The following is a 25,733-nucleotide window of genomic DNA, read 5'->3' as shown; positions in this document are numbered from 1 at the left end:
ATGCGGTGGGATATTTCGACAAGGCGGTGATTTCGGCAACAAGTAAGCAGAGGCGGCATTCCAAAAAAACTAGATTCAAAAACTTGGCTGAAGTCGGTGGAGTAATGAATAAGAATTCTTTGTGGCCATCAAAGAAATTCAAGCGCTTGGTTTTGGGCCCGGTTGGGCAGCAAGCTGGGCGCAAGAAGAAATCCTCTTCTGCCAATGGCTTTTTCACGAAAAAAGGTATCAGTGGGGCTTCATTGTCTAAATATGCTCCTGGAACTTTGTGTGAAGGCAGTGAGGCTTTGTCTTGCAGTAACCATAATGGATTCTCTGATATTAATAGAAATAATTGCAGACTGTGGGGAAATTTAGATTGTGAGGCCGGTTCAAAAATTTGGAAGGCTATAGAAGCTTTGAGGGTCACGAACGAGGGCGGCGATAAAGTCATTCTTGAAAGATTAGAGATTTTGGAGAAAGAAGCTATTAGTAAGAAGGAGTCCAAAAAAGGTTTTCCATGATTATTGGGTCTCTAAATATTAGAGGGGTGGCAATGTTCTTAAAAGGAGAAGAATTAATTCTTTGATTTTAAAGGGCAATGCGGACGTGTTCATGATACAGGAAACGAAAATGGCTAATTTACAAGATCATATCGCTAGGAGTTTTTGGAGTTGCAAAGGAATAGGTTACTCCTTTTCCAATGCGACGGGTAGAGCGGGGGGTCTTTTAACGATGTGGAAGGAGGAGGCTTTGGAGGTGATCAACAGTTTCAAAGGAGAGGGTTATCTTGGCATTAAATTTCGTAAGAACAACAATTTTTATTATTTGGTTAATGTTTATTCTTCTTGCATTTTGGTGAAGAAAAGAGTTCTTTGGCAGGTTTTGTTGGAGTTAAAAGAGAAGTTCAATGATGGGGAATGGATTATTGGAGTCGACTTTAATTCTATAAAGGACCGCAATGAAAGAAAGGGGAGGATGGTTTCGTCCAATTCTAACGAGATGGACGAATTCAAGGATTTTATCTCGGAAAGTTTGTTAGTGGATATTCCGTGCAAAGGGAAAAAGTTTACGTGGTATAGTGGAGATGGTGGCTCGAGGAGTAGGATTGATAGATTTTTAATTTCGGATAAGGTGGTGAACGATTGGGGGATAGTTGGACAATTCGTGGGTGATAGAGATTTATCCGACCATTGTCCTCTTTGGTTAGAAGTCGATAATAATAATTGGGGTCCAAAACCTTTCAAATTCAATAACGAATGGTTTTCTTTTGATTCCTTTATACCTTTTATGAAAAAGGAATGGGAAGGACTAAAGGTGGAAGGAATGGCGGATTTTGTTTTGAAAGAAAAGCTTCGTCTTCTCAAAGTAAAGCTTAATTGGTGGAATAAAGAGGTGTTTGGGAGAATTAATTTGGAGGTTGAGGAGGGAGTTAGGGATATTAATTGTGGGGATGTGTTGTTAGAAGAGGCGGATGAAATCCTTCAACCCGAAATTCTAAAAAATAGAAAGGAAGCCACTAGTCGGTTTTGGACCAAGTTGAGAATTAAGGAGAATATGTTAGTTCAAAAATCAAGATTGAAGTGGTTAAATGAAAGAGACTCTAATAGTGGTTTCTTCCACAAAGTTATGAAAGATAAGAGGAGACAAAATCATATTGGGCCTATTAACACAACGGGAGGAGTTTTGTCATCGGTGAAGGAGATCAATGATGAAGTGGTTTGACATTTCTCTAGCAAATTCCAAGAGGTGGCGGGAATCACTCCTATTTTGGAAGGGATCCCATTCAATAGTATTAGTGGAGAGGAGAAAATTTGGCTTGAAAGACCTTTTCAAGAGGAAGAAGGAAGCAATAGCTTGTTGTGGGGGATCTAAAAGTCCGGGTCCGGATGGTTATTCTTTTCATTTTATTAAGGCTTGTTGGTCTTTCCTTAGAGGAGATTTCATGAGGTTTATTGAATATTTTTTTGCGGGTGGCGAGTTATCCAAGGCGATTACATCATCCTTTTTGGCCTTAATTCCGAAGTCTCCCAATCCTTTAGGTCTTGATGATTATAGACCCATATGTTTGGTGGGGTGTTTGTACAAGGTGGTAGCCAAAATTTTAGCGGGGAGATTGAAACATGTCTTGAATTCTATTATTTCTCATTATCAAAGTGCGTTCATTCCGGGAAGACAATTACTCGACGGGGTTCTCGTTGCTAACGAAGTGGTTGATTTTGCAAGAAAGGAAGGTAAATCTTATCTTCTCTTTAAAGTAGATTTTGAGAAAGCGTATGATAAAGTCTCTTGGGTTTTTCTTCGGTACTTGTTGATTAAAATGGGTTTTGGCGCTAAGTGGCGGAGGTGGATGGAATTATTAATTTTCAAAAGCAACATGTCGGTTATGATCAATGGTAGTCCAACTATGGAATTCATTGTTAAGAGGGGGCTAAGACAAGGTGACCCATTATCACCTTTTCTTTTTGTTTTGGTTGCGGAAGCTCTTGCTAGGTTGGTTTGTAAATCCGTGGAAATAGGTGAATTTGAGAAGTTGGTTATTAATAGGAGTTGTAGTGTGGATATCCTTCAATTTGCAGACGACACCTTGTTGGTCGGAGAGGGATCGTGGAAGCATGTCAAGGCAATTAAGATTGTCTTGAGAGCTTTCGAGTTGGTTTCGGGTCTCGGCATTAATTTCCATAAAAGTAAGTTAATTGGAATTAATGTGTCGGGTAATTTTTTGGAAGCCGCCGCTTTCTATCTTTCTTGCAAAATTGAAGAAAGTAATTTCTTGTTTCTTGGCATCCAAATTGGGATAAATCATAGGAAGGTTTCTTCTTGGTCTCCTCTTTTAGAGAAGATGAAAAAGCGCTTGGCGGGGTGGAAGAATCGTTTTCTCAATCTTGGAGGTAGAATCACCCTCTTAAAGTCTATTTTGTGCTCTCTTTCCATCTTCACCTTGTCTTTTTACAAAATGCCGAGTAAAATAGTCAAGGAATTTTCTAAGATTCAAAGCAATTTCTTATCGGGAGGGGTGGAGGAAAAAAGGAAAATTCATTGGATTAGTTGGAAAGTAGTGACTTTACCTTATTTGAAAGGGAGATTGGCCATTAAGAATATTGCCGACTTTAATCTTGCTCTTCTAAACAAATGGAGGTGGAAGATTATTAATGGCTCCAATGCTTTGTGGTATGAGATTTTGAAGGCCCGGTATGGTGATTTATCCATGAAGGTTATATGTGGCGATGCATCTCACGTTCGGATTTCTTCCTCCTTTTGGTGGAGTGATATTTTAAAGGTCGGTTCTTTTTCTCCTTCTTTTACTTCTCTATCATCTTCATCTATATCTTCCTTGGGTCCTTTAATTTCAAATTGTTGCTTCAAAGTGGGAAATAGTTTCAACACACCTTTTTGGGAGGTTCGTTGGTTGAACAATTTTGCTTTGATGGAGAGTTTTCCGAATCTTTTTTTGGCTTCTTCTTTGAAAAAAGTTTCGGTGGCAGTTATGGGTGGTTGGTGTGAGGGGAATTGGAAGTGAGGTGATTTAGGTATCTCGGGTACGGCGGTTCATGAACCGGGTATCCTCGCGGAGTACATGATGCTTCGTGATCTCTTGGAGTCTTACGGGGGGTTACAAGAAGGGAAGGATTGTGTTGAGTGGTCTCTTGATGTGGAGAAGGGGTTTTCGATATCCTCGTGTTATTCCCGTTTTGTTCAAGCGCGCATTCCATTTGGACCTTTCAATTGGTGGGATGATGCTTTGGAATTGATTTGGAAGATGGAAGTTCCTTTTAGGATTAAAAGTTTTGGTTGGAGACTTTTTGTGAATAGGCTTCCAACAAAAGATCAATTGGTGTATAGAGGTATTAACTTTACTACTTCTAATTTAAAGTGTGTTTTTTGTGATTTGCATTTGGAAGATAGGGACCATATTTTCTTCAAATGCAATGTGATTAATTTTGTTTGGAAAGAAATTACTAAGTGGGTTGATTATCTGGGTTGGAATTTGGAAGAATGTATCCCGTTTTTTATGGAATGGCATTCGGTGGGCCGTGTGAAAAGAATTAAAGGCAAATTGGGGGTGTTTTGGTTAGCCTTTTCTTGGATTATTTGGTTGATAAGAAATGAGTTTTGTTTTAGAAATGAGGTTTGGAATGTTAACAACGTGATTTGGAATATCAAGATTTTGATATGGAGATGGTCTTTTTTTTGGAGATATTGCACATTCCAATTGTAGTTTTTACGAGTTTAGCAAAGACCCGGTGTCTTTTATGTCGTAAGCATAATTGGTTTGTAATATTTTTTTTGTCGGATTGTTTCCTCCTCTTGTGTAACAAGGTTGGAGAACCCCTAGTTCTCCCTTATATCTATTTTTTGCTTACACAAAAAAATAATAATAATAATACTTCACTTTATAATTTGAAATCTAAAAGATTTTGATCAAATTCAAAATTTAAAATAAAAAAAATTGAAGCATCAATTTTTTAAATGTTGAACAGAGACCAATTAAAAATATAGGGATCAATTTATAAATTTAGAAATTTATTGAGACCAATTCGTAGTTTTTATATATTTTCTAGACCAATTCACAATTTTTATAAAATTGTAGAGGCCATTTTGTAAAAAAAAATATAAAGATCAATTTACAAATTCACCATCTTCTTGTTGTTTGATATAGAACTATTTATCTAATAGATTGCTTTATACGTTGGTGATACAAAAGATTTAATTTCATGTTTATTTATTTTTAAAAATCAAGATTTAAATTCATGTGGGAAGTACTTTTTTTTTTTTTTTTGAATTAATGTAACAAGTACTTATTATAGCATTGTTTGATTTATTAATCAATATAAATCTTTCATTATTTTCATATGTTAAGAGAAGACAGAATTATTTCTAGTTAAAATGTCACTTAGTTAAATATTTAAATTTAAAACATTTACTTAAATGTTTAAATTTAAAATATTTACATAAATATTTTTTGTATTTTTTATTTTCAAAAATAAAATATCTTTCTATTATAATAATTAAAATTAATAGGGATAACTAAGTCTAGAGGTAGTAACTAGATTCTCATTAACAAATAACTAAAGTTTAAATCTCGATTAAAAGATATAATTTAATTTAAAGTCTGACATATTTTGAATATAATCAGTTCAAATTGAAAACTTAATAAAAAATTAAATTGTAGTTTTACATTTGAAATATTAGCAACAAAAAAAAAAAACAATTATCTTAAATCTCTACACAGAAAGAGAAAAACGATATACTCCTGATACTAGGGCACAAAATTAGGAGATTGATTATCATATAGTTGAGATACTTGAACAACAAACAATCTATAAATATGAATCTTCATCTTTCACTTTTTCCTTACATATCTATTCACAACTTTGTTTCTCTTCACCACCCACTTCTGTTTGTTACGCCATCCACCAAGTTGCTGTTTGTGTCATTCAAAAAGGTTTTTTCTTTTTCTTTCTTTCATCTTTACTATTTATTCATCAGTAGTTTAATATTAGAATTTATTCTCTTAAATATTTTTTTTCTTTCTCACAAAATAAAGTTACATGTTTTAGTCTTGCAACATTATCTTCAGAATTTGATCAATGTTATCTTGTCCACAGATATTGTTTGATTAAGGAAGTAGAAATTGTTTCTTTCGATTTGGAAGGATGAATCAACAACAATTTCTTCGAAATAGAATTATAAATGATTCTCATATATATCATAGAGATACTATGGAAGTCACATATGGACCCCCACGATATGTTATGAATAATCGAATGATTCCTCACGCCCTTTATCCAACTCCTAACGCTCTTTATCATATTCGTGGTAGAAATCAACCTATGATGACTATCCAACCGACATATGCTTATGTCCAAGACAACCACTTTATTCATCACGAAAATAACATCAACCATGTACCAATAAGAAGAGACATAATGCCTACCGATAGATGGTTTGATGCCAATTTCGAAAGAAATCAATCAGTTCGAAATATTCGAAATATCTTGCCAGCTTATGCTTATGCACAAGACAACCGCTTTAGTCACCACGAAAACATCAACCAGGTTCCAGTAAGATGGTTTTATTCCAATCTTGAAAGACGTCAATTTGGGAGGAGTATCCGAAATGTGTTGCCAACTTATGCTAATGTCCGAGACAACCACTTTATTTTTCAAGAAAACAACATCAACCAAGTTCCAATAAGAAGAGAAATAATACCGACCCATAGATGGTCTGGCACCAATAGAGAGACAAGTCGACATAGGTTGAACACTCGAGATGTCTTTTCAGCGGATGTTTATGGCCAAGTTGACCACTATATTCTTCAGGAAAACAACACCAACCAAGCTCCAGTAAGAAGTGGCATTATACCTACCCAGAGAAGGAATAACACCAATTTAGAGAGAAATCAACCTAGGTTGAGTACTCGAGATGTGTTGTCAGCTGAAGCTAATGTTCAAGATGATCGCTTTATTTTTTCTGAAAGAAACATCAACCAAGCTCAATCCGAAAGAGATGTTGAAGTTTCTAAGAGACATCATCATACCAATCTTAAGATAATTCAAGTTGAAGAAGGAACAAAAGATTCTGAAACCATGACATGTTCAATTTGCCTTGTAGAACTTTTAGTTGGATCGAGAGCTATCCAGTTGCCTAGTCCATGTTTGCATGTCTATCATGAAGATTGCATTCTTAAGTGGTTGGATATATCTAACACGTGTCCTTTGTGTCGTAGAAATGTTCGATGAAGTTTTTTCGTTATTTATAAACTTCTTTTTCATAATACTATAGATTAAAATTAAAATTGATGTAAGAGTTTAAATTATTCTTATTAATTAACTCTCTTTTCATGTAATTTATTTATTAAAAAAAATCTTTTTTTCTAATACAGCTTTTTTTTACATTTAGACTTTTATTTACATTTTTTTCTATTTCAATTTTTCCTATTAGTGTATATACGCATTACATTTAAAACACCACTTCATCTTATCCTATAATTTTTTTAAAATATTATTATCAATCTCAAATTATCAATAAATATCATATATTTAAGATGATAAAATAACTTTATATTATTAATTAATTTTAAAAACTTTAATGTAAATACTAGATAAATATTAATTACCTTTTCTCAAAATTTAAACTTAGATGCCATGATAAAAAGTGATGATTTGAAATGAATAATTTTTTTTAATAGGCAATCTATTCGTTGAATCTAAAACTTTGAGAGGAATACATCCTCAAGACCCAAGTTTTTACCATTAGGCAATACACGCAAATAATAATAATATTAAACAGTGAGTGATGAAAGAATGAGGAATCACATAAGGCGAGAAAATAATTTATGTGACAAAAATATAATTACACTGTTCCTCTTATTTTAAACAAAAGCAAAAATGTATATATATTTGGTATAAATTCGACTAAATATTTGTCATTTTTTTGTTTATATTTAAAACCTAATAGAATAGGATATAAAATTAGGAGGTATGATCAAACTCTGTATTATTTTCGTTTTATTTTGTATCCCATATTTAATATATTGTAATAGAATATTATATGTCCATAGTTCAGTCAGAGTACTAAAAAAATAGATTAGTACATATTTAAATACTAATTTCAAATAAATTTACATAAAAATATGTAAAGTTAATATTTTCAATGTCTTACAATTTAGTAGTTCAACAGATGAGTCAATTTGAAAGATAAAAAGTTGTTGAAACCCAGTTTGACTTGGTTAAAGTTTGCATTTTGACTATAAGTTTCTTGTTACATCATGTTTGAACAAGTGAGAATCTAAAATAGATACATAACTAATATCATATATTTCTTATTTTCAATGAAAAATCTAGCTAACATATTTCAAATCACCATTGAAAGACATGTAGAAGTACCACACAATAATTTTGTTAGCTTTAAATAATTATATAAATTTTCTTATACTTGGGAATTTTAAAAATAAATTTCTTTTTATTCTTCAGAAAACAAGCAAGATATGAATGGTATTTAAAAATAATTAATTTAATCATGTCACTTGCATGTTACTACATGTTTGCCACAAAACTTTTTTTACTAAAATTTAATATCGGAGACGAATATCAAAATGATCATAATATTCAAAGATACTATATGTAAACAAAATTAGAGAAAAAGAGATATGTAATGACAGTGTAAAATAATTTTACACTGTTAACCAATTACAATTATATATCTAATTAAAACATAATTTTAATTTAAAAAAATTAATATAACATGACAAGTATAGGGATTTTAATTAATTGTATGTGTAAAATTAGTTTAGTGTGAGTACACTATCTTTAACTCAAAAAATTATATATGGACGAAAAGTACAATCTTGTCAATTTATATGGATGAACTTATATCGATGAGTGACATATTTAAATTTAAATATTATTTCCATTATTCTAAATAGTAATTGTTTTCATATTATCAAAAACTATTAGAGTTATTAATTTTACAATAGAATAGAAGAGATAATTGAGGAAATTAAATAGTTAAATTTATTACAAAATACAATTTATTTGTACTAAAAAAAGCAATTCATATCCCATCAAAATTCGAGAATATAGGAGTAATATGCCGATTAATTCTCAAGTCAATCAACATAGTGTTAAAATTATAAATAATGTTTCACTTTAAAATTTGAAATTTAAAAGAATATGATCAAATTCAAAATTTTAAAAAATGGAGGTGTCAATTTTTTAAATGTTAAATAGAGTCCATTTAAAAACATGGATTTATAGAAGTTTATTGAGACCGATTAACAGTTTTTATAAACTTTCAAGAGGAATTCACAATTTTTATAAAGTCGTAGAGGCCATTTTACAAAAGCAAACTATAAAGATTGATTTGAAAATTCACAATCTTCTTGTTGTTTGATTTAGTCAAACATAAATCTTCCATTATTTTCATATGTTAATAGAAGACAAAATTATTTCAACTTATTATTTCATTTACTTAAATATTTACTTAAATATTTTTGCATATTTTATTTTCAAAAAATAAGATATCTTTTAGTTATAATAAATAAAGTTGCAATTTACTCATTAGGAATAACTACATAAATCTATACGCAAAATAGAAAAACGATATACTTCTAATACTAGGGCACAAAATTAGGAGATTGATTATCATATGCTATATTATATCAGAACTTTATCTTATAGTTTTTTTTTTTGAACAATTATCTTATAGTGTAGATACTTGAACAACAAAAAAGGCTTGTTGATAATAATTATAAGGCTTAAATGCACTTTTGGTCCCTGTAAGTTAGCGAGTTTTTGATTTTCGTCCCAGTAAGTTTTTTTTCTGGGTCTGAATCCCTATATTTCACTTTCGCGTTTGTTTTAGTCCCTAAAATCAAAATTCGCATGAAAACCTGCAGATTTTCCTGTGGATTTTGTCTTTAGGGACTAAACCGCAAGCAAAAAGCATGATATAGGGACTCATACCAACAAAAAAAAACTTATAGGGACGAAAATCAAAAACTCGCTAACTTACAGGGACCAAAGGTGCATTTAAGCCTAATTATAAATATTTTAGTTTTTCAGTTTTAATTTCTCCGCACTCACTTGTATTCTTTTTCTTTTCATTTATGCTCAGAACTTTGTTTCTTTACATTTATTATTTGATTCAGTTGGAATTTTTTCTTTTAATTTCGAAGGATGAATCAACAACAATTCCATCGAAATAGAATTAGAAATCGTTCTCATAGAGAAATTATGGAAGATGCATATAGACTGCCGTATCATGGCATGAACAATCAAATGATTCCTCGTGCTCTTTATCCGACTCCCAATATTCATTATCGGGCTCGTGGTAGAAATCAACCTATGATGAATATCCCACCAACACATGCTTATGTCCAAGACAACCACTTTATTCATCACGAGAATAACATTAACCATGTTCCAATAAGAAGAGACATAATGCCTACTCAGAGATGGTTTGATCACAATCTTGAGAGAAATCAATTAGGACTGAATATCAGAAATGTCTTACCAGCTTATGTGATGACCAAGACAACCGCTTTATTCACCACGAAAACAACATCAACCAGGTTCCAATGAGAAGAGAAATGATATCTACCCATACATGGTATAAGACATATATGGAGAGAAATCAACCTAGGTTGAATATTCAAGATGTTTTTCCAACTGATGTTTATGTCCAAGATGGCCACTATATTCTTCATGAAAACAACATCAACCAAGCTCCAATAAGAAGATACATTGTACCTACTGATAGATGGTCTAACATCAATTTCGAGAGAAATCAACCTAGATTGAGTACTCGAAATTTATATCTAATTGATGTTTATTTCCGAGATGACCACTTTATTTCGCACAAAAACAACATTAACCATGTTCTAGTAAGAAGAGACATAGTGCCTACACAAAGATGGTTTGATACAAATCCCGAGAGAAGTCAATCTATGGGTAGTATCCGAAATGTCTTGTCAAATTATGCTTATGCCCAAGACAACCACTTTATTCTTCGGGAAAACAACATCAACCATGTTCTAGTAAGAAGAGAAATGATACCAACCGATGGATGGTCTAGCACCAATATGGAGAGAAATCAACAGAGGTTGAGTACTCAAGATGTCTTTACAGTGGATGCTTATGGCCAAGATGGCCACTATGTTTTTCAAGAAAACAACATCAACCAAACTCCAATAAGAAGAGGCAGTATACCTGTTAGAACAAGATTTGTTCTGATCAATATTCTTAGTTTTGATGATAACAATGTATATGAATTTTGTATGAGATAATGTGGTACTCTAATCCTATGCAATTTCCATTTCAGGAATCACATAAAGAGTATGCACAAAATCAGCGCAAGAAGCACTGACTCAGAAGGTTCAGCATGCAACATCATAACATGGTCTGGCAAGACATCAGAAGATGGTCAAGCAGATTCAGAACATGGTCTATGGAAGAATCAGAAGAACTTGAGATCAGAAGTAAAAGCACTGAAGTTCTCATGGTATCACGCTCAGAAGCACTTCAAGGTCAGAAGACAAGAAGATGCTCTGCATCAAGCTGTTTGACTCTGATGATATTCAAACGTTGTTTACACAAACATCATATCAGAAGCAAGTACAAGATGGCAGGCTATGCTTGTCGCACGCTCGCGAAATGATGAACAGAGTCGCCACCAATATATTTATCCCAAAGAGGGAAAGGAATATCAGAAAACCTAAGGTGAATAAGAACGAGGTCTTTCGACCAGAGATAGGGTACGGGAGTCGGTTACGCGAGGGGAAGGTGCTAGCACCCCTCACGCCCATCGTACTCGATGGTATCCACCTATGTTTGTTGCTATCTAAAGGGTGTATAAATCTAAAGCTTAATTACTAAGGGAATGCATGCAAATGAAAGAAAAGAAACACGGGGAAAATAAGGTTATAAATAGTTGTGCTCGTTCAAGCCCCGCGACTTGATGCCTACGTATCCTTTTCAGGAATCAGAGCGCCGTAGTTCGGCTCTTTAGTTTTTGTTTGTTTTTGTGTTTTTTAGTGGACGAAGTTACATTCGCACTCCGCTGCTCGACCTCTGGAGTCTTAAGCTGGGAATGGAGCGGAAATAACATGTCCGATTAAAGAATGCCTCGGAGGCGAGATAGAGAAGAGAGTTTGAGCGTTTCGAGGAAATCCCTTAAGCAAGGGAAACTCGAGTTACTCTTTGGTTTGTGTTTTTTAGAGGTTGGGAACTTACGCCTGAATGGAACCCTTAAGCAAGGGAGCTCCAAGCACTCGAACATCCCTTAAGCAAGAGAAGTTACAAGCTTCCATTCCCTTTTTATTAGTCAAAGTATTTATTAGTCATTTTTTATGAGTTTTCTTGGTATTTTTTATGGGAAATTTATTTGGATATTGTTAGGTGTTTTAAAGTTGAAAAGGAAAAGAAACTAACCTAAGTATGAAGGGAATTTCTACCTAATGTTATCATGGTTTCTACCTAAGGTTAGGAATAAAAGAAACATGAAAATTAAAGTCACATCATGAGCAAAATTGAGTAAGGATACAATGGTACAAAGTTATACACAAGTATGAAGTAGCAATTCGAAAACATAGTACAAAATGAATTAAAAATACTACTATTTTTTATATTGATTTTTATGAAGGAAATTGAATTACAAGTCAAGCAAAAGACTAAAAAACAAATAGCCTAAAACTAATATTATTTTTTTATGATTATTTTATATGTGACAAAAATTGTATTAAGGCCTAAGAATTAATAGGAGAAAAATTAGCATTTATCACCTAAAGAAAAGGGAAAAATTCAATTAAGAACCTAAATTAAATTAGAAAAATGAATGGAAACCAGGGGTGTAAAATGAATTGCATGGTGGTGAATAGTAAGGGTTTAGGGCCCAGAATGGTGATTATTATAGATTTGCCAAAAAAGGCAGCATGGGCCTCAGGGGGGTGTAGAATGCAACGGGCCCAAGCTTGTTATTGTGTTGATCCAGTTATTATTATCAGGTTTTTATTACTTTTATTCAAGTTAAGAAATAAAAATGGGAAAAACAATTAATTAATTAAAAAATAAAATGAAAAAGATAATTGAAGGGGATAAGGGTTAATCGTGTGACGTTTAAGCTCCTCACTCTCAGACCCCTTTCGTTCTCACATCTCTCTCACTCGGCCCTCGCCGGAAATCGCTCCGCCGCGCCGGAGGCGACGGAGCTCCACTAACATCCAAAATAAAACTCAATTCTGAACCCTCTCTCCCTCCTAATCCTCAATCTCGCCTTAAAATCCCATGAAGGAGCTTCTTCGTTCGAAACCGAGAGGAGGAAATCTAACCCTAAATAGTGCGAACTTCCTAATCGGAGCGAAGATCTCGCAATTGACAATGGATTAAACGCAGTGAAGTAATAAACGGCATCAATCAAGCTAAAGAAACGGAGAACCCAGAGTTTAAAGGGAGTTACTTACCGGAGCAGTTCCGGCGACTCTTCGACGGCTGTGTGCTGGCGAAATAAACGCGTCGGAGTACTTCAATTCAGGTAATATTCCGTTATTCTTTTATTTCTTGCGCTATCTTCTTCTTCTTCTCTGCAATTTTCTGTGAATGCGTGTGTTGTTGAATGAGGGCGAAAGAAAGTGGGGATTTAGAAGGAGAAATAGGTCATGGCGATTCTGAGAGATGATGAGAGGCTCGGAGATGGAAATTACAGTGGTTGAGCACAAGCTTGTTGAAGTTCTAATGATGAACTTCAACAGCTCTGAGAACGTGCGTATGGTGAGGTGAGGGAATTGAGGATCTGAAGATTGAATGAGAGGTGTAAGAGGATGAAGAGAAGAAAAATGGGTGAAGGATGAATTTGCAGAGGGGTTTTGGTGATGAAGATGGAGAAAGAGTGGAGAAGATTGAGAAGACGGGAATTGAAGGTTATATAGAGATTGGAGCTGAGAAGGTTAGTTATCAGTGACTTTCTGTTACATTCTGTTGAAAGTTTGTTATGATTTCAGTTAGGTAATTTAGAATTCGGTTAGGGATTGTTTGCAGTTTGTTGGTTATTTCTGTTTTTGACAGTTAGATTCTGTTATGAATAGAGGTTAGTTATAGGTAGGTTAGTTGACAGTTAGGAATGTTAGTAAATCAGAACTGGTGGTAATGTGAATTTGGAAGTTAGTTATGAAATGGAACTGTTATTATTTTTCTGCTTTTGAACCTTGAATATTGGATTTTGCTGCAAGCTGTTAGATATATACATCTTTGATATCAGGAATACTTAAACATGTGAAATGAATTTTCCTGAATGCGAGATATTGTCGAAAACATGAGATTCTGTACTGAACTTGTGAGATTATGCACTGAGTATTGATCGTGAACTGGCAACATGTATGTCTTGAGAGTTGACCATGTAATTGATTTCTTTTCAATTTCGGTGGATCTTAGTATTTTGATAGATAATAATTTGATGAATGATTGAACTGTGACTGTTTGGTTTTTGGATGCAGAGCTGAAATTGTACAATTGGTGCCTGAAGTAGCATGGTTTCAATTCTGTTTGTACAGCTCTGCTACTTGACTGTTTCAAGTGTGCATGGTATTCTTTTTCTTTGAATTGATGTTGAAGTTTAATAACTTGTCTTGAATGCAGTATGTGGTTTGTATGGTGTGAATGTTGGACTGCTCTTTTGAACTTGCTTTCTTTTATGCAGGGTCTGAATTGATACGATGAAGGGGAGTGTGGCTGTACTGAATGGTTAATGACTGGTTGCTGAATGTATTGGCTGCATTTTGTTTTTATGCAGGGTTGGAATTATGGTACAGCAGGGTCATGAAACCGAACTTTGAAGGAAGAGTCACGAGGCCATGGAGTTGGTGTATTGAGAACTTGGAAGCGGATGGACTTAGAGATAAGTGTAGGGTCAAGCTCAAGATATAAACCCAAAGTGCAAGAGGAGACTTGGAGAACAACATATAGGATAGGATAGGTGGTTAACTGTATACTTTTGTATAGATTTTCTTGTATTTTTCTTTGTAAGGATTGAGGCTTGTAATGTATGTTGTAAAATCTGAAGGAGTCTCGAATAATGATTGATTGAAGGCCTCATTAGAAATCTTGAATCTTGAATGATGTATACCAATTGAGGTGGCCTTGCATTTCTTCAAATAAGTCACTGTTTGGCTCCATGTAATGTATTTGGATTTTTGTAGTTAAAGAATGGATAGAATTCTTGTACTTTCTTTCTTCCCTTTTTCTTTTGTGTAAATTCAAACCCGGATGTATTATGACCATATTCATAGCAGCTTGTGGTTCAAACAATCAAATAAGGAATCTCCTTCCATTTATGATATTAATTTAGAATTCAAATCCTTCTTTCACCTTTTGTACTTGAAGTAGCAACTACAAAATAAGATGGAAATCACATATTTTGAAAGTGTTGATAGTCAATAGTCAACCTTCATCGTTGACTTTGACCAAAAAGGTCAACCACACACCAGTAACCTCTTTTCCAAGCCATAGTCCAAGATAAGTAATCATCATACGAATCTCAATCTCCTAAGGCTTGTCATACGCTAGCACCTTTGTTCATATGAATAAGTATTGCACCATAACTTATAATTCGAGCAGTGCGCCAGATAATTGCGTCCAAACTCCATAGATGGCTCCTTTTGGTTAATAAATGAATAGTGAAGTAAACCTAATCCGGTTGATCTCAATAAAAACTTTGATGAATGCAATCATAGGGAAATAAACCCTGATTCTTGATCCTTATGCTAAATTTGTTGATTAGTGATGCATGATATGTTGAATGACCTAATTGAGATATGTAGATGAACGTGATGCTTAAGCCAATTAGAAATAAAATTAGATGGGCAAATTTTGGGGTGCAACAGCTGCCCCTATTTAATCATCTTAAACCTGAAGGTGAGATTGGCGTTAGCCTTTCGAGCAATCAAGGTAGAAGAAGATTAAATACCAAGTGAACCTGAAAATTTGCCTGATGAGAGATAGGATCCACTGGGGAAAAAATGGTGTCAACTCCACTGAGGAATAATGTATCAATTCTGGATTGATCAAATTAACTCTGGATTAGAAATGAAATACATATCAACTCTGGGTTGAAAAAGAAAAGTGGGTCAACTCTGGGTTGAAGAATAAAGGGAAGTCAACTCTGGGTTGGATAAGAGGTAAACATCAATTCTGGATTGAGAACGGAAAGAGAAATCAGTATTAGTGGGATGAGATATAAGTATTAACTCTGGGTTAAAATTGGAAGCAAGGAAATCAACTCTGGGTTGAACAAGAGATTGGATAATGATTATGGGTTGAAAGAGGAAAGGTGAACAATTAGGAATAACCGTCAACTCTGGGTTGAGTGGGAAAGACAAAAGATGACCGTCAACTCTGGGTTAAGTGAGAAAGAGAAAGGACAACCGTCAACTCTGGGTTGAGTGGGAAAGACAAAAGATAACCGTCAACTCTGGGTTGAGTGGGAAAGAGAGATAGTCAATTCTGGATTGAACAAATGATAACCGTCAACTCTGGGTTAAGCGGGAAAGAGAAATCAATAAGAAGTATCCTTCAACTCTGGGTGAGAGGGAAATAAGAAAAAGATCAACTCTGGGTTGAATGAAAGAAAAGGTAATCTTCAACTCTGGGTTAAGAGAGGAACTAAGAAAAAGACATCCATCAACTCTGGGTGAGAGGGAAGAGATAATTAACTCGGAGTTAAAAGATGAAGGGAAAATCAACTCTGGGTTGAACACAAAAACATCAACTCTGGATTGAAGAAAGATGAACATGACTGTCTTTGGGAGATGACACCACAATGGTAACTCTGAGTGATCCAGTGGAATATCAATTGATTGCTTGTAGAGAACCCATCTGATGAGTAACTTGGCTTATGCTTCACATGCAAATGTTTGATTTATTTGTGCACTTCTGGAAATGCAATGCAAGGGATTCTATATGCAGTGTACTGATGCATTGTCCAGGGTTTCTGCTTTGATGTGGAATAGATTAGGTGGAGTTTTGAAACTCTGCTTGATTCAAGATGGGGTGGATGGCCCTGCTTTGTTGATGATCGGATCATGCGGGTGAAATGATAATGAAAATGCAATGATATGCATGATGATTGTATGATTATGAGTGCAATGATTGTCTCCAAGATACCAGGAGTGGATGGAGTATGCCCTTGTGGAAGGTTGTTGCTTGAAGGACAACACTTGTGAAGGTGAGGTGTTTAGTTTGACTCCTCGACACTTGTCTTGATATCTGACACTTGCTTGGGGATGGAAGAAAGAATTGTCGCTAGCTTGCCCCAGCTTGTATGACCTTTTGAGATAGAATTTTGACATGCTTGAATCATGGAGATGTGCAATGGTCTGCCCCAGTGTGGATGAAGGGATGAATGCCCCAGATTGGAAGGAACTCTTCCACCAGATGGGTGCTTCAGAGACTTGCTTTGTGGATGACCAACCTTTGCCCTTGTAAGATTACTCGATTGGAATTTCAATGTTGAACTTTCCTTGGTATCAAGTACTTGTTTTCAGATTAGAGACAATTCTGTTTAAAAAGATAATGAGAATGCCATGCACATGTTAATCTCAAAGAAGAGTTTTATTTGTCAAAATGTTATACTGATACTAACACAAATGACACAGCAACATTAGGAGTCAGTTTGACATGATTTCACAGTTTGTATGCTTTCGGAACGAACCCTGCTTCAATTAGGACTTTTGAGGGTTGTAACGTGGACGGGTTCACGGTTTGAGAAACAAAGGATAAAGGCTCAAGTTCTACTTAACCCACCCCTCTTCGTGATGTTCTCCAGTCCTACGTTCAGATAGTTTGACACGAGCGTTCGCCTTTCAGGAAGGATTGCGATGGATGAGGATCCTTTGTAGCTTTGATTGAAGTGGCAGTCACCCTTTGATGCTTTCGTTGATGATCACAACAACTTATTCCTTGGAGGATTTTTGTTCTTTTGCTTTTGACTTTTGCTTTCCCTAACTTTTGCCTGGACAAAAAGTTTCTTTTGATTTTGGTTTTCGTTGTCCAGCGGGATATGCCCTAATTTTTGCCTAAGTCAATTGCTTCAAAGCTTTTCTTTTTTCTTTTGACTTAGCGGGCTATTGTTTCTTTCTTTTTTTTTTTTTATCATGATTCATAACTTTCTTTTCATTCTTTTCGTCTCGTTCGGGAACAAGTTGTATGACATTTGTGATTGACTTGATGAAAAGGTTGTGACTGCCTTCTTCTTGGTGAATGAGAGACATCCATTGTGGATTGTGCTCTTCTTCTTTGTTGTGAGATCTGAGATATGATTGATCCTCTGATGGAATACCTGAAAGTTGAGCGCTCGGTCGCACTAACTGAAGTCTACCCTGCCCCTGGTTAAGATTGAGGGTTTTGTATTTTTTGAAAAGAACTACTACTCCTTAGGCTCAAAGGGGTTAACGAAGGTTTCACTCCCTTATAACTCCGGTGTTTAGGAATGGAAACAATGCCTGTACATCGTCAGCAGGATCTTGTTCCAAAAGCATACAATTAGTGATTCATGTGTTTTTGCTTTTTCATCATTCTCCTTTTTTAGTTGCTTAAGACAAATGAGTGAAGTATCAATGAACATAATGACAAAGATGAAATGATTTGAGAAAAACATGTATATTACATTTTTATTTATTCAAACAGAATGAGTTTCTTACAATGGATAGTACTTGATAACAACAAAAGTAGTACAATTGAAAATACTAAAGAAATCTATACAATGGCAAGTTTGGCCTTATTCTAATGCAAATGAAATGTTCTCTGACAAACATAAAGTCTTCATGGTCCACTGGTGGAAGCTCCATTGTGAGGTGGCATGGGATTGTTGACCACATTAGGTGCCACAGGTGCGAATGTAATCTCCTTTGCATCAATCAGATCCTGAACCCTGTCCTTGAGAACTCTGCATTCTTCAGTAGTGTGACCAGATCCTCCAGAATGGAATTCACACTTGGCATTGATCTTGTAATTTGGAGGGAGAGGATCAGGAGGAGGCCTTGCTTCAGCTAACTGAATCAGTTTTTGATCAAGCAAGGCGGCGAGAAGTTGGCTATAGGTCATTGGTACACGATCATACACCCTTTTAGGCCTATTCTGCCTCTGTTGACCTTGTCTCTGTTGATAACCTTGTTGTTGGAAACCTTGTTGTTGTTGTTGGACATATTGTTGATAAGGGACCCAAGGTCGTTGACCAACAGGTGCCACATAAGCTTGAGGGGCGGTGGCGGCCACTTGATAGCGAGGAGCTTGATCTTGAGCATAGGTGGCACTGGTCTCGCCTTCTTTCTTCTTGACAAAGTTACCCTGAGGTTTCTTGTACCCATATTGGTTTGCAGCAGCAGTATTGGCGGGGTTCTGGATCTTACCAATTTTCAAACCATTCTCAATTCTTTCACCAATCCTGACTAAATCAGAGAAACCAGAAGAAACACTTCCAACCATTCTTTCATAGTAATGTCCTTGAAGAGTGTTCATGAACATATCAACCAGCTCGGATTCAGAAAGTGGTGGATTAACTTGAGCAGCCATTTCTCTCCACCTTTGGGCATATTCTTTGAATGTCTCATTGGTCTTTTGTGCTTGATTCTGAAGTTGCAACCTAGTCGGTGCCATGTCGATGTTGTATTGGTATTGCTTGAGAAAGGCATCATACAAATCCTTCCAAGATCGGATCCTATTACGCTCCAGATTCATATACCAGTTCAGAGATGCCCCAGACAAGCTATCTTGAAAGCAATGGATGAGCAATGGTTCATTGTGAATGTGAGAAGCCATCTTACGACAGTACATGATAATGTGGCTCTTCGGACAGCTTAAACCCTTGTACTTCTGAAAGTCGGGAGTCTTGAACTTGGGAGGAATAACCAGATTAGGAACCAAACACATTTCTTCAGCGTTCATCCCATAGGCACTAAAACCTTCGATAGCTCGGATCCTTTCCTCAAGGATTTTGTACTTCTCAGCAGATCTCTCAACGGGTCGAGCTCTTTCAGCAGTTGGTATTGTTTGCATTTCTGGATTAGCAGACTGAGGACCACAGAAAGCAGGATAAGGGATCTCTGTATGAGGAGGTGGAGTAGGAAATGGGAAAACCGGCCCAGTCATAGTTGGCACTCCAGAAGTCACGGGTATAGTCCCACCTTGGTTTGGAGCTCCAAGGGTATCAACAGTCATGAAGTTGAATGGCATTCCAAGAGTAGCATTAGTCCTTGCTTGGAACTCAAACGGAGTAGAAGAAGGTGGAATGACCTCATGTTGGCTAGCAGCAGCTTGGTTACCAACAACAGGAATCTCTTGTGTAACAGGAACCCTTTCAGTTCTCAAGGCTTGGATAGCTTCCAGGATAGCATCGACCTTAGTTTTCATTTGATCCATCTCTTCTCTAATGGCAGCTTGATCTTGTTCGTAGTTCTCCATGATTCTTCTTCTATGAGCTCTTGTCAGATATCGGTGTGGAGGAATCGTCTTGACTGATCTGATGGAAAGGAAGAGTGGTAAGAGTCTTGGTAACCATGAATGCACATGCATGAATGCAAAATGTTAATGAAGATGCAAATGCAACATAAATCAGGATCAAGGATCAAGGCCTCTTGGATAACAACTTCTCATGGCTAATAAGATATGGTCGAACCCTCCAGATTCAGAGGTTCGACGTTGCTTTCTGGATAAATAGCTTGTGCATAAGTCAAAGGTGGTCGAACCCTCCAGATTCAGAGGTTCGACGTTGATTCTGATAGATAACCCTTGCATAAGTCAAATAAGGTCAAACCTCCAGATTCAGAGGTTCGACGTTGATAGATAACTAATGTAGGACTTCTGTATAAGTCAAATGTCCCAGGATCAAAGGTTCGACGCCTTTTATTGAATGGCAGAAATCCGGGTGTGATGAAGGTCAAGTTTCCTGTCCCACCCCAATCTCACAGGTATGTAGTCTAGACACGGACAAGTGGTCCCTAATGGTCACTAGGGTCTACAGTTCCCATGGGGTACAAAGTGTTTGAGGCAACAAGCGTGCCAGACACAGTGTTCCATGAAAGAACCTCGCCCAGCTGTGGTACCTCATATTGAACTCATCCATAGCAAGCGCTACGGTAGTCAACATGAGCATCCACGCTAATCCTATGTGTCACTTGGCCTGGGTAGTGGGCCTTTTACCTCATACAAACCCCCACCTGCAAAACAGAACAGAAGACCCCAAGGAACACAGAATATAATCCATATGCATGAGGTGCAAACAGAAATAAACATGACATACAGGCAAAGAATAAGCATGCAAACATATATACAAGGTATAGACATAAAACAAGTAAACACCCAGTAAATAAACAAACAAACGCAGGCTAGGATCGACTCACTAAGGATGGACCAGCAACAGGTCTAGCAACATCCCCAGCAGAGTCGCCAGCTGTCGCACGCTCGCGAAATGATGAACAGAGTCGCCACCAATATATTTATCCCAAAGAGGGAAAGGAATATCAGAAAACCTAAGGTGAATAAGAACGAGGTCTTTCGACCAGAGATAGGGTACGGGAGTCGGTTACGCGAGGGGAAGGTGCTAGCACCCCTCACGCCCATCGTACTCGATGGTATCCACCTATGTTTGTTGCTATCTAAAGGGTGTATAAATCTAAAGCTTAATTACTAAGGGAATGCATGCAAATGAAAGAAAAGAAACACGGGGAAAATAAGGTTATAAATAGTTGTGCTCGTTCAAGCCCCGCGACTTGATGCCTACGTATCCTTTTCAGGAATCAGAGCGCCGTAGTTCGGCTCTTTAGTTTTTGTTTGTTTTTGTGTTTTTTAGTGGACGAAGTTACATTCGCACTCCGCTGCTCGACCTCTGGAGTCTTAAGCTGGGAATGGAGCGGAAATAACATGTCCGATTAAAGAATGCCTCGGAGGCGAGATAGAGAAGAGAGTTTGAGCGTTTCGAGGAAATCCCTTAAGCAAGGGAAACTCGAGTTACTCTTTGGTTTGTGTTTTTTAGAGGTTGGGAACTTACGCCTGAATGGAACCCTTAAGCAAGGGAGCTCCAAGCACTCGAACATCCCTTAAGCAAGAGAAGTTACAAGCTTCCATTCCCTTTTTATTAGTCAAAGTATTTATTAGTCATTTTTTATGAGTTTTCTTGGTATTTTTTATGGGAAATTTATTTGGATATTGTTAGGTGTTTTAAAGTTGAAAAGGAAAAGAAACTAACCTAAGTATGAAGGGAATTTCTACCTAATGTTATCATGGTTTCTACCTAAGGTTAGGAATAAAAGAAACATGAAAATTAAAGTCACATCATGAGCAAAATTGAGTAAGGATACAATGGTACAAAGTTATACACAAGTATGAAGTAGCAATTCGAAAACATAGTACAAAATGAATTAAAAATACTACTATTTTTTATATTGATTTTTATGAAGGAAATTGAATTACAAGTCAAGCAAAAGACTAAAAAACAAATAGCCTAAAACTAATATTATTTTTTTATGATTATTTTATATGTGACAAAAATTGTATTAAGGCCTAAGAATTAATAGGAGAAAAATTAGCATTTATCACCTAAAGAAAAGGGAAAAATTCAATTAAGAACCTAAATTAAATTAGAAAAATGAATGGAAACCAGGGGTGTAAAATGAATTGCATGGTGGTGAATAGTAAGGGTTTAGGGCCCAGAATGGTGATTATTATAGATTTGCCAAAAAAGGCAGCATGGGCCTCAGGGGGGTGTAGAATGCAACGGGCCCAAGCTTGTTATTGTGTTGATCCAGTTATTATTATCAGGTTTTTATTACTTTTATTCAAGTTAAGAAATAAAAATGGGAAAAACAATTAATTAATTAAAAAATAAAATGAAAAAGATAATTGAAGGGGATAAGGGTTAATCGTGTGACGTTTAAGCTCCTCACTCTCAGACCCCTTTCGTTCTCACATCTCTCTCACTCGGCCCTCGCCGGAAATCGCTCCGCCGCGCCGGAGGCGACGGAGCTCCACTAACATCCAAAATAAAACTCAATTCTGAACCCTCTCTCCCTCCTAATCCTCAATCTCGCCTTAAAATCCCATGAAGGAGCTTCTTCGTTCGAAACCGAGAGGAGGAAATCTAACCCTAAATAGTGCGAACTTCCTAATCGGAGCGAAGATCTCGCAATTGACAATGGATTAAACGCAGTGAAGTAATAAACGGCATCAATCAAGCTAAAGAAACGGAGAACCCAGAGTTTAAAGGGAGTTACTTACCGGAGCAGTTCCGGCGACTCTTCGACGGCTGTGTGCTGGCGAAATAAACGCGTCGGAGTACTTCAATTCAGGTAATATTCCGTTATTCTTTTATTTCTTGCGCTATCTTCTTCTTCTTCTCTGCAATTTTCTGTGAATGCGTGTGTTGTTGAATGAGGGCGAAAGAAAGTGGGGATTTAGAAGGAGAAATAGGTCATGGCGATTCTGAGAGATGATGAGAGGCTCGGAGATGGAAATTACAGTGGTTGAGCACAAGCTTGTTGAAGTTCTAATGATGAACTTCAACAGCTCTGAGAACGTGCGTATGGTGAGGTGAGGGAATTGAGGATCTGAAGATTGAATGAGAGGTGTAAGAGGATGAAGAGAAGAAAAATGGGTGAAGGATGAATTTGCAGAGGGGTTTTGGTGATGAAGATGGAGAAAGAGTGGAGAAGATTGAGAAGACGGGAATTGAAGGTTATATAGAGATTGGAGCTGAGAAGGTTAGTTATCAGTGACTTTCTGTTACATTCTGTTGAAAGTTTGTTATGATTTCAGTTAGGTAATTTAGAATTCGGTTAGGGATTGTTTGCAGTTTGTTGGTTATTTCTGTTTTTGACAGTTAGATTCTGTTATGAATAGAGGTTAGTTATAGGTAGGTTAGTTGACAGTTAGGAATGTTAGTAAATCAGAACTGGTGGTAATGTGAATTTGGAAGTTAGTTATGAAATGGAACTGTTATTATTTTTCTGCTTTTGAACCTTGAATATTGGATTTTGCTGCAAGCTGTTAGATATATACATCTTTGATATCAGGAATACTTAAACATGTGAAATGAATTTTCCTGAATGCGAGATATTGTCGAAAACATGAGATTCTGTACTGAACTTGTGAGATTATGCACTGAGTATTGATCGTGAACTGGCAACATGTATGTCTTGAGAGTTGACCATGTAATTGATTTCTTTTCAATTTCGGTGGATCTTAGTATTTTGATAGATAATAATTTGATGAATGATTGAACTGTGACTGTTTGGTTTTTGGATGCAGAGCTGAAATTGTACAATTGGTGCCTGAAGTAGCATGGTTTCAATTCTGTTTGTACAGCTCTGCTACTTGACTGTTTCAAGTGTGCATGGTATTCTTTTTCTTTGAATTGATGTTGAAGTTTAATAACTTGTCTTGAATGCAGTATGTGGTTTGTATGGTGTGAATGTTGGACTGCTCTTTTGAACTTGCTTTCTTTTATGCAGGGTCTGAATTGATACGATGAAGGGGAGTGTGGCTGTACTGAATGGTTAATGACTGGTTGCTGAATGTATTGGCTGCATTTTGTTTTTATGCAGGGTTGGAATTATGGTACAGCAGGGTCATGAAACCGAACTTTGAAGGAAGAGTCACGAGGCCATGGAGTTGGTGTATTGAGAACTTGGAAGCGGATGGACTTAGAGATAAGTGTAGGGTCAAGCTCAAGATATAAACCCAAAGTGCAAGAGGAGACTTGGAGAACAACATATAGGATAGGATAGGTGGTTAACTGTATACTTTTGTATAGATTTTCTTGTATTTTTCTTTGTAAGGATTGAGGCTTGTAATGTATGTTGTAAAATCTGAAGGAGTCTCGAATAATGATTGATTGAAGGCCTCATTAGAAATCTTGAATCTTGAATGATGTATACCAATTGAGGTGGCCTTGCATTTCTTCAAATAAGTCACTGTTTGGCTCCATGTAATGTATTTGGATTTTTGTAGTTAAAGAATGGATAGAATTCTTGTACTTTCTTTCTTCCCTTTTTCTTTTGTGTAAATTCAAACCCGGATGTATTATGACCATATTCATAGCAGCTTGTGGTTCAAACAATCAAATAAGGAATCTCCTTCCATTTATGATATTAATTTAGAATTCAAATCCTTCTTTCACCTTTTGTACTTGAAGTAGCAACTACAAAATAAGATGGAAATCACATATTTTGAAAGTGTTGATAGTCAATAGTCAACCTTCATCGTTGACTTTGACCAAAAAGGTCAACCACACACCAGTAACCTCTTTTCCAAGCCATAGTCCAAGATAAGTAATCATCATACGAATCTCAATCTCCTAAGGCTTGTCATACGCTAGCACCTTTGTTCATATGAATAAGTATTGCACCATAACTTATAATTCGAGCAGTGCGCCAGATAATTGCGTCCAAACTCCATAGATGGCTCCTTTTGGTTAATAAATGAATAGTGAAGTAAACCTAATCCGGTTGATCTCAATAAAAACTTTGATGAATGCAATCATAGGGAAATAAACCCTGATTCTTGATCCTTATGCTAAATTTGTTGATTAGTGATGCATGATATGTTGAATGACCTAATTGAGATATGTAGATGAACGTGATGCTTAAGCCAATTAGAAATAAAATTAGATGGGCAAATTTTGGGGTGCAACAATGCTGACTGACAAAAGGAACGTTAGAAGCTATTAAAGGCAACGTCAGTAGACACAGCGAAAGCAAGGCTCGAGGTAGTTGACAAAAGAGTGAAACATTATATGCAATGCTGTACGAATCACGCAAAGCATTAAATGCTCCCAACGGTCATCTTCTCAGACGCCTATAAATAGAAGTTCTGAAGAGAAGCTGAATACAACACTTTGCGCATACTTACAGAAACGCTGTCAAATTCAAAAAGCTCTCAAACTTCATCTTCAACCTCACTACATTGTTGTTGTAATATCTTAGTGAGATTAAGCTTAAACTTAAGAGAAAAATCACAGTTGTGATAATAGCTTATTAAGAAGCATTGTAACTCTTATAAGAATTTGTTTACATTAATTTGTAAGAACTAGAGTGATCAGGTTGTGATCAGTATACTCTAGAAAGTCTTAGAGGGTATCTAAGCAGTTTGTTCCTAGAGTGATCAGGTTGTGATCAAAATACTCTAGAAGACTTAGAGGTTATCTAAGTGGAAAACCATTGTAATCTTGTGTGATTAGTGGATTAAATCCTCAGGTGAGGTAAATTACTCCAA

The 25,733-nt window shown here is 36.1% G+C and overlaps 2 protein-coding genes across 2 annotated transcripts; both read left to right on the top strand.

Annotated features, from left to right (window-relative positions):
- Window positions 1-612: 612 nt before the first annotated feature.
- Window positions 613-1,704, top strand: LOC131641192 (uncharacterized). The gene has a single exon (XM_058911497.1). The coding sequence runs from the start codon at window positions 613-615 to the stop codon at window positions 1,702-1,704; it is 1,092 nt and encodes a 363-aa protein (XP_058767480.1).
- Window positions 1,705-5,702: 3,998 nt separating this feature from the next.
- Window positions 5,703-6,722, top strand: LOC131641191 (uncharacterized). Its single transcript, XM_058911496.1, has one exon. The coding sequence runs from the start codon at window positions 5,703-5,705 to the stop codon at window positions 6,720-6,722; it is 1,020 nt and encodes a 339-aa protein (XP_058767479.1).
- Window positions 6,723-25,733: the final 19,011 nt, after the last annotated feature.

This window comes from Vicia villosa, unplaced genomic scaffold, assembly GCF_029867415.1.
Source record: "Vicia villosa cultivar HV-30 ecotype Madison, WI unplaced genomic scaffold, Vvil1.0 ctg.003559F_1_1, whole genome shotgun sequence".
In the NCBI taxonomy this organism is placed as follows: domain Eukaryota; kingdom Viridiplantae; phylum Streptophyta; class Magnoliopsida; order Fabales; family Fabaceae; genus Vicia; species Vicia villosa.
Note: the sequence above shows the minus strand (reverse complement) of the source record. Positions and strands in the feature narration are given on the sequence as shown.

Excerpts from the sequence above, each read along its gene's own strand:
- LOC131641191 (XM_058911496.1), top strand. The coding sequence starts at position 5,703 with ATGGAAGTCACATATGGACCCCCACGATATGTTATGAATAATCGAATG.
- LOC131641192 (XM_058911497.1), top strand. The coding sequence starts at position 613 with ATGGCTAATTTACAAGATCATATCGCTAGGAGTTTTTGGAGTTGCAAA.